Source organism: Physella acuta, unplaced genomic scaffold (genome assembly GCF_028476545.2).
Source record: "Physella acuta isolate Inbredline_101_S28 unplaced genomic scaffold, ASM2847654v3 ptg000183l, whole genome shotgun sequence".
In the NCBI taxonomy this organism is placed as follows: Eukaryota; Metazoa; Mollusca; class Gastropoda; family Physidae; genus Physella; species Physella acuta.
The window spans coordinates 44,645-54,177 of NW_026731702.1; the positions used below are offsets into that span (position 1 = coordinate 44,645).

At 34.4% G+C, this 9,533-nt stretch overlaps 1 protein-coding gene across 2 annotated transcripts; it reads right to left on the reverse strand.

Annotated features, from left to right (window-relative positions):
- Nucleotides 1-816: 816 nt before the first annotated feature.
- Nucleotides 817-9,474, reverse strand: LOC131936668 (dynein regulatory complex protein 10-like). 2 transcript variants are annotated; one of them, XM_059293706.1, is made up of 6 exons: nucleotides 9,411-9,474; nucleotides 5,801-6,594; nucleotides 4,550-4,834; nucleotides 3,844-4,077; nucleotides 2,925-2,996; nucleotides 817-1,802 (listed from the first exon to the last, which is right to left on the reverse strand). In XM_059293706.1, the coding sequence occupies exons 2-6, from the start codon at nucleotides 6,500-6,502 to the stop codon at nucleotides 1,530-1,532; spliced, it is 1,566 nt and encodes a 521-aa protein (XP_059149689.1). In that variant the 5' UTR covers nucleotides 6,503-6,594; nucleotides 9,411-9,474; the 3' UTR covers nucleotides 817-1,529. The 2 variants fall into 2 exon arrangements, with proteins under 2 accessions (XP_059149689.1, XP_059149687.1); XM_059293704.1 differs by lacking the exon at nucleotides 9,411-9,474 and adding an exon at nucleotides 7,340-7,422.
- Nucleotides 9,475-9,533: the final 59 nt, after the last annotated feature.

Consider the following 9,533-nt stretch of genomic DNA (forward strand, 5'->3'; position numbering starts at 1 on the left):
AAACAGACTCATAGCTAATAGCTTTTCATCATAAATATTTTATTTTCAAAATAAATAAACACTTAATCTTAACAGTTCCATTACAATTTTAGTGAGGAAAGTTATTAGCATATACATGGTCGAGTCGGCAAAGCTCATGGTTGATAAATTCGAAAAAGTCTCGAGTTCAAACCCTCTGGCAGATAAGGCTCGATCCCTCCCAACACTAAAAATTAAGAACGAAGAAGAAGAAGAAGATTAGCATATAAATGTTAAAATAGCTTTGGAAGGGGAAAATAATTTAGATGTACAAATGTACTTTTACTTTTTTCAATTGATAATTGGCAGTTTTATTATAAGCCTAATTAATTATAATAGCATAAGTAGTTTCATTTGTTTATTATTGTTAAAAGTAATTACTTTGTATTCCCTGTTTCAAATGGGTACAAACATGAGTTAACAACAAAGTGACAGAAAATAAAAATATACAATAATGACATTTTAAAATGTAGGCTAGTACCTTAAAAATAACTAGTAACTTAACAGAATACTGATACATATTATATCACAATAATTTTTAACAATCAAATATCACATTTTTCAAGTAAGTGTATGGATATTTTATGTCTATCTTACATCTATCTTTTACCAATAAAACAAAAAATTTCACACTTAAAATAAAAACAAATTTTTTTTATTTTTGCATACAATTTTGCCATTATGCCTCACTATAAAAGTGTAGGCATATTAATTGAAATTTACTGTCATTCTTGAAAAAACCATTTTTAAAAACAAGTGTGTACGTTAAAATGTATAGGAATTATTTTTTTAAAGAAAAAATTATTGAAATTATTCATATTCTTCTTTTTAAAACTGTAAAGCAAAACCATTACAAGAAAAAGATAGATTTTTTATAACAGAAAACTCATATATTATAGAACATTCACTATCCATTAAATACTATTACTAAATAAGTTATTTAAAAAAAAGTTAATTACTTTCACAGTCAATGTAAAAATGTAACTTCTTACAATACATAGGCATATAATGTAACAAAATTGTATATTTTAACAAATACACATGCAGTTCCTATTGTTTTTTCTTTCCAATTTTCCTGCTAAAAAAATACATACAATTTCTGTCATTATTTTTCTTTCTACCTGTCCTGATGTTAAAATACATGCACCTTCTGTCCTTATTTTTCTTCTCACTCTCCTGCCAACTAAAAATACATACAATTTCTGTCTTAATATCTTCTTTCCACTCTCCTGCCAAAAAAAATACATACAATTTCTGTCCTTATTTTTGCTTTCCAATTTCCTGCCAAAAAAATACATACAATTTCTGTCTTTATTTCTTCTTTCCACTCTCCTGCCAAAAAAATACATACAATTTCCGTCCTTATTTTTCTTTCCACCTTTCCTGATAAAAATACATACAATTTATGTCTTTATTTCTTCTTTCCACTCTCCTGCCAATTAAATACATACACCCTCTGTCCTTATTTTTCTTTCTACTTTCCTGCCAATAAAAAACATAAATTTGTGTCTTTATTTCTTCTTTCCACCTTTCCTCCCGCCCTTCTTCGCCTTAGCCTTGAGCGCCTTGCGGACCTTGTAGGATCTCCAGAATGCCTGAATGGTGGTCGCGGCCTTGACCATCATCTCCAGCTCCCTCTGGGCCCTCTCCAGCTTGCTGCGGGCCACCCTCCTCTCCTCCATGATGGACAGGTACTCCTTCTCCAGGGTGGCGAACCTCTCCTCAAGCTCCAGTAGCTGTTTCTTCTCCTCCGTGTATACGGCGTCAATCTCCTCATACTCATCCTGTGTGGGAGGTATTGGTCAAGCATTTTATGATGTGTGTAAATAGACTTTGATATATGTATTGGTCAATTATTTTATGACATGTGGACATAAGACTTTGATATATGGATTGGTCAAGTATTTTATGATGCTTGGACATAGACATTGATATTGGTCAATTGTTTTATGAGGTTTGGACATAAGAATTGATGTATGTATTGGTCATTTATTTTATGATGTTTGGACATAGACATTGATATTGGTCAATTGTTTTATGAGGTTTGGACATAAGAAATGATGTATGTATTGGTCATTTATTTTATGATGTTTGGACATAGACATTGATATATGTATTGGTCAATTGTTTTATGACATTTGGAAATAGGCATTGACATATGTATTGGTCATTTATTTTATGATGTTTGGACATAGACATTGATATATGTATTGGTCAATTGTTTTATGTCATTTGGACATAGGCATTGATATATGTATTGGTCAATTGTTTTATGTCATTTGGACATAGGCATTGATATATATTGGTCAAGCATTTTATGATGTTTGGACGTCAACATTGATATATGTATTGGTCAACTATTTTATGACATGTGGACATAGACTTTGATATGTGTATTGGTCTAGCATTTTATGACATTTGGACATATACATTGATATATGTCTTTTTTATACACAATAACAAACAGCACTTTTCACACCCAATAACAAACTGTATGGGAGGGCATGGCCTAGCGATAGGGCGCTAGGCTGCTAACCCTAAAGTCTAAAATTCGAATCCAGGTTCAAGTGAGTAGAACTTCTGAGTCCAGCCAGCTCTGATGGGTACCTAACTCATGTTAGGGAAAGTAAAGGTGAATGGGCATAGTACTGTCCACACTATCCAATCATGTGCCCAGGTAATAAAAGCAGGTGAACTCTACTTCACCTGCCACATGGACCTCCAGGTCTAATCTCTTTACTTTTAACTAACTGCTATATTAACACCAAATAACTAGCTGCAATTCTCACACCAAATAACTAGTTGAACTTTTCTCAGCAAATAACTACTTGCATCGTTTAAACCAATTAACTCTCTACACCTTCCACACCAAATAACTCTCTACACCTTTCACACCAGGTAAATACCTGTCTCTCTCCTAAGTCCTGATCATATTTTTGGATCCAGTTGTCCACTTCATTTTCAACTTTATATTTTTTCTGTTAGAAAATAATATATAAGTAAACCAATAAAAACATTAAAAGTGTTTTATAATATTCTGCACAAAAATTATTATGATTATCTTAATCAGCCATTACAAATATGATTAATACATTAAGCATGTTTTATGTGTAGTTTTTATATATTAAGTTAATCAAACACGTTAGCTTATATGTACTTGTTACATATATAAGTTCACTGGTCCAACACATTCTTTAATGATAGATTACTATGAGAGATGGAAATGGAAGCAGAGAAATAATTTTAAAAAGATGGCACTGGATGGGGCACGTCCTAAGAATGAATCCGGATGATATAGCAGGAATGGCACTAAACTGGACACCTCTAGGAAAAAGATAGAAAGGAAGGCCAAGGGTGAAAGAAAGGAAGGCCAAGGGTGAAAGAAGAAAGAAGGTCAAGGGTGAAAGAAGAAGGAAGGTCAAGGGTGAAAGAAAGGAAGGCCAAGGGTGAAAGAAGAAAGAAGGTCAAGGGTGAAAGAAGAAAGAAGGTCAAGGGTGAAAGAAGAAATGAAGGCCAAGGGTGAAAGAAGAAAGGAAGGCCAAGGGTGAAAGAAGAAAGAAGGTCAAGGGTGAAAGAAGAAAGAAGGTCAAGGGTGAAAGAAGAAAGGAAGGCCAAGGGTGATGTGGAGGCGCACAGCTTGGAAGCAGCAGGCAGAGGCAGGACTATCATGGGGGACTGACAGGAAAATTGCAGGTGACTGACAAAAGTGGAGGGAGCTTCCTGTGGTGGCCTCATGTGTCTTTGGCACACACAAAAAAGATGATGATGAAAGTTTAACATGAAAAAATTAAAAACAATTTGTTTTAGAAATAAACATGATCTTACAGCTCTCAGATCAGCTTCTAGTTCCCTGTGCTCAGTAACTAAACTGTTCAACCCTGACTGCAGGGTATTCACTTCTGACTGCAACTTCTGGCTTTTCTGTTGGCTGTTCTTGGCATCAGCCATTTCCTGTTTCTCAGCTTCCAGTTTTGTGCGCCGATTGTTTTCTTCTGAGATCTTCTCAATTGTATGGAGCTCTGTCTGAAGCTTTTTGATGATTTCATTATTTTTCTTGATCTGAAATTAAATTTCTGTTTTGTTACCTGGAGTTAATGTAAAATGAAAATTTTAAAGTGACTCCAACTATAAATATTTTGGTTTATTTTTCTAAAAAAAATTAACACACATCTGAAAAATTAAAATTATATATTTAAAATTTTAATAATATTAAAAATTTCAGATTTTTTATTTTATTAATATGAATAAAATTTTCAAGATATTTAGTAAAACTTGCCACAGCGAAAACTAAATAATAATTAGCCACGATCTAACTTCTTAAAACATAATTATTACAGTTATTTTCAAGATTCTATAAATGTTAATATTAGACATATTGCCAAATTTTCAAGTAAAATATTTAAAAGCTGAATACGTTGTCTGTAGGCTTATGACACTGTACCTTATTAAGAGTTAAACGCCCAAAACATTTTAATTATAGTCCATATAAAAAATAATTTACATTTTTTTAAAGCAAGCAAACAAAATGTACCTCCTCTTCTTTATCTTCTATAGCAGCTTTCAGATCTTTTTCTAGTTTTTCTATAACAGAGGCATTGTGTCTCTCCCTTTTGGATATCTCGTCCAAATACGCAACCTTTTCGTCTTCCTCTTCAGGGTTGGTCAGCAGCTTGTTCATCAGGATTTCCTTGAGCTCCTGCATGTTGTACAGGATGCTCTCACCACTCTCCTCCCTAGGGCATGACTCCGTGACAACCTTCATGGCTGCAGGGTTGATGATGAATAGGCGGAGTATCGACTTGCATGAGTGGCTAACCTGGTAGAATAATTTACACTTTATTTTAGATTTTGTATTTACTAATGAATTATGTTATATAATATGTAAATGGGTAGGTGAAAGTCTAGATTTTAGTGACTAAGCAGAGTCTGTATGATGCCTTTGTCGCCATCACTAAGGGTAAATGAATCTATGAATCTGTAGAATGTTGATGTGTCCATCCAGCACTGATAAGTACAGACTTAAGTCAGGAAAAGTAACTGTGGGTAGATAGATAGTTTGGACAGACGTTTGCCAGCTTGAAGTTCAGTCTTTAGAAGAAGAAAATGGGAGGTAATTCTGAATGGATAAATATAGCGAAACAGGTCAAGGCAGTCATTGGCTGTGGAGCCACAACGATGAATGGAAAGCACATATGACCTAGCATTAAAATGATCATTCATTAACAGAGAACCTAGAAACAGATGACTATAGTTTCTAAGACCTATATGAAAATGTAGGGTAAGAAAACGTAGGAATGCCTACTACTCATAGAGTACAGAATAACTAGTTTAAAATGTCTCAGGTTTAAATCAGGTTAGAGTATGTTGGATGTGCCTGTGTCCGTCCAGCCTATGACACAACAACAGGGCATAGCTCTGGCCACACTATCATTCTGTATGTTGACATTACAGAAAAAGATCAAGCCTACCTGATCTGCCCAACTGATTTTCAGGTCCAAAAGTTTAACTACCACACTACTCTCAGTTAGGGCTGTATTGATTATTTTTATTGGTATTTCTACCCCAACCCTAACAGAGACACGGGGGGGGGGGGGGTTTAAATAAAGTGATTCCAAAATGTATTCAAAAATTTATTTTAGCTGCTTATTAATTTATCATCAATAATTCAATCACTTTCTCAACCACTATTTTAAGCTTTTAAAAATAAATTTTCACAGTACCCTTAGTACATTTAGTAAGCACAACAAACAGTAGATTACAAATAACCAAAATTTAATCAAACCTGTTGTGCAACGAGTCCGAGATTCCTCATAGTTTCTTTAATCCTCGGCTCATAATCCGTCATGATAGAATCCCTGCTGTGTGCTGAAGATGCCCTCACCTCTCCATCTCCATCCTCCTTAACCATTTGATGAATATCACCAGAAACTTCCTGAGATGTTTCTAGGAGATTCAGACCAGATGCGTTGTTTTGCATTTCATTCTCTGCATATTGTTCATCATCATCATCGTCTTCTTCAAACTCTAATTCTTCCCTCTTCTTTGCCTCTTCTTCCTCCTTTGCGACTCTTTTTAATTCAATTTTTTCTAACTGCTGGGCTCTTTTAAATAGAATCTGATCTAACTGGTCTCGGATGTCTTGGTAGCTGTCTTGAATTCTAATATGTTGGTTTATCAAGTTGGATAGCTCTGCACCCAATGATACTCGAAAACGATCAATATTACTAATAATATACGGCAAGGCTGTTACAATCTCAACTCTTCTAATAGTATCTTCAAAGACTGCCATCACCCTCTGTGACTCTATAGCAGAGAGTTTCTTTCTAGCAGGCTCCAACGCACGTGTAGGATCTAATTTAATATTTCTTACACGCACAGTAGTGACATTTTTTTTATTGCCCCCAGGAGGCAGAGGAGCGAGACGTATGTGGACGGTTGGTTCAGAGACCAGTTCGTTACTCATGGTGATTGTTTGCGTTGCCATTTTTGAAAGTTTAATCACTTATCCCAGCAACTTAACACTTTCAATTTAAAAAATACTGTGTCGAGTCAAAGTCAACACATCTTCAGATGAACCTGAAAAGATAAAATCATGTTACTTACATAATAATTGATTTTATTTAATGAGTAAGCCGTATTGATATTAATTTCAATCATAAATTTATAAAACTCAAAATATAAATGTGTTCATGGGTGTAGATTCTAATTCATAAATTATATTACTTTATATTAGGATATTTTTAGTCTCAAACTTAATTGACTGGTCTCCACAAATAAAGAGACCACTCATCTAACTACTAACATCACATTCCTCAATTCATTTCAAATGAATTAATAGGCATATTAAAAATGACTTTCAATTTAAGTAACTGTAAGATTTAGTTAAAACTTCAAAACTAAATAAGAAAAGATACTTATTTTTGACTATTCTTAAAATCTTTACTTTGTTCTTAGATATTATATAATATGTATAGTGACTACAATTATTACTACTGAAATAAACCGGGAGTAATCTCCCCTTAACTTTCCTCAAATGTTCTTATATAACACTATGAGTGATGGCAAACGTGATAAAGATATGATTTTAAATCCATTTTTAATTGCTTAAACTTTTTAAAATAGAATAAAATCTCGAAGAAAAAAGAATTGTGCAGCAAGTGAACGCCAAATAATCTGTGTATAATAGTGTGCAATTTTATTAGTGCTTTATAAACTCAAATGCGTTTTTTGAGAAATCGAAAATAACATAAATTATTACTTCCGGTCAAACGGAAATAACTCAAATTTTGACAAAAGGCAGAGAATTAGATCTTTTACTTACATGTGAAATTTCATTTATCTATCTGAAACAGTACTCAAGCTAGATCTATGGGCTTTTGAAAAATTGAAAGTAGAATAAGTTCCACTTCTGTTTACCGGAAATCACTGAAAAGTTGATACAGAACTACAAATTTGATATAATACTTATATTTGAAATTTTATCGACCTAGCTGTAACGGTACTCAAGGTATCATGTTCACAGACACACATACACACACACAGACATACGGACAGAACAGCAAAGACCACTTTTTCTGCATGGATTAAGCATAGAACGCCGAAATTTTGATAAATCCGCATTTATAATTTTTGCCCGATTAAAATAGGTGCCCTATCATCCGTGTATGATGAAGTACCGAGATGTAAAGTGATGAAAACTATCAAAATTTCATGTGATTTTTGTGCATGATTACAATACTTCCTCTATTCTCTATCAGAGTTTCTTCCAGACATCTCTTTGGGGGGGGGGGGGGGGGGGGCAAAGCCTCAGAACGAAATGAAATTTATATAGAAAATATATACTTTTAACAGTGTCCGCCCCCCGAAGAAAGTTTACCGCCCCCCCCCCCCCCCCCCCCCCCCCCCGAAAACACTGTTCTCTATACTCTGTATACGAGAAAGTAAAACTACACTTACTTTGATAATCAATGTCAATGATAAGTTAATATACAGTGTAAATGCCTTAAGCCAATTTATTAGATGTATAATTATAATTAAGTCTAGTTTGGTCAAGAATAGACTTTAACTTTAAACTAGTTTAAACACAGGCCTTCAGTCTCTAACTAAACTTAATTAGAATATAGTAGATCTATATAGTGTAATACTGTAAGTATAATATAAAATATTAAAAATAATACTAATACTCTAATACTAAACTTGCTTAGTCTCATTCATCTTAAAATCTTAGTCTCATTGACATTGAAAAAGTTTGAATGAATCAAAGTTAAAACTCTCCGAAATAAAACTAATTAATACTAATAGTTTCGCTGTCTGTCTATCTATCTATCTATCTGACAAGAACGCTGTAGAGAAAACACAAGCAAAATAAAAACATGCACAGTAATTCGAAAATCGAAGTATGACGCGGTCACATTTAGCATAGAGTAGAAAATAATCTCCAGCCGGAGAGTGCACACAGTAATATGACGTCATTGATTCTCGAGTAAACATTGAATTAAAAAGGAAATTTTGTCTAATCTAAATGGTTTGCGTGAAGAGTTTCTTGCATACAATTCTTCGGGTAGGGGCGAAGCCCCACCCCCCGCGTAAGAACGTCTAAGCCCCCCCCCCTCCCCAACTCAAAAGAAATTTCTTCATCAATACTCTATAATAAAATTACCGCTTAATTAATGTGTCTAATCTAAAAAGTGGTTTTCTTGCAATTTCTTTAATGCAATTCTTCGGGTAGTGGCTAAGCGCGACACCAGTGTTTTTTCAGACTTTTTCCTCTCTTCCAGTAGGGGCGGAGCCCCGCCCAGATTCTTCCTTTAGTTTGTATGATCTACAAATGCGACCAGTGTTTCTTTCAGACTTTTTCCTCCCCGGAGAGGGGTGGGGGTACTTGAAATTTTCGGGGGCGGGGGTAGAATTTTCGGGGAGGGGGCGGACACTGGAAAAAGTATATAATTATATTTCGTTGAATGGGACGGTAGACATGTTTTTTTGGGGGATGGGGGGGGGTGTTGGGGGGTTGGTTTTAGTTTAGAGAAAAGAGACAGCACTATCAACCAAGCGCCCGGTGTATCCTTCCTCAACGGGCCATTTTTCTCGTATTATAATATAGGCATACTATTGTTGGAGTCTGTGAGTGTAGCACGGTAAAATCAGAAAAAGTCAGCAGAAAGAGTAAGACTGAGAAAGAGTTCGAGGTGCGTGCGACACAGTGAACAGTGCGTCGAATCAATATTCAGAATATTCATATCAATAAGATTGAGAGTAATTTGAGAGATATTAAATAAGGCATTTGCGTTAAATTAGTACTATTTCTATCATTCAATATAGATGTAGACTAGATCTAATATCGTTTCGCGAATTCATAGGGAAGAAATTTTAAATAATTTCAAAACGCTTACAAAAACACAATAAAAGCTCGTCCTGTCTTCATCTTACATAGCGTGTTGTTGTTGTTAAGGAAACAAGAAAAGCGGAAATGACTTTTAAACTTTAGCAAGGTCAATGTTTGTTTTCATTTTATC

Bases quoted from the DNA above. Each gene is read 5' to 3' on its own strand.
- LOC131936668 (XM_059293706.1), bottom strand. From the start codon at position 6,502: ATGGCAACGCAAACAATCACCATGAGTAACGAACTGGTCTCTGAACCA. The intron at 2,997-3,843 runs GTAAGATCATGT...ATTTTCTAACAG, and splicing joins TAGAAGCTGATCTGAGAGCT to AAAAAATATAAAGTTGAAAA. The intron at 1,803-2,924 runs GTATTTACCTGG...CCTCCCACACAG, and splicing joins AGGACTTAGGAGAGAGACAG to GATGAGTATGAGGAGATTGA.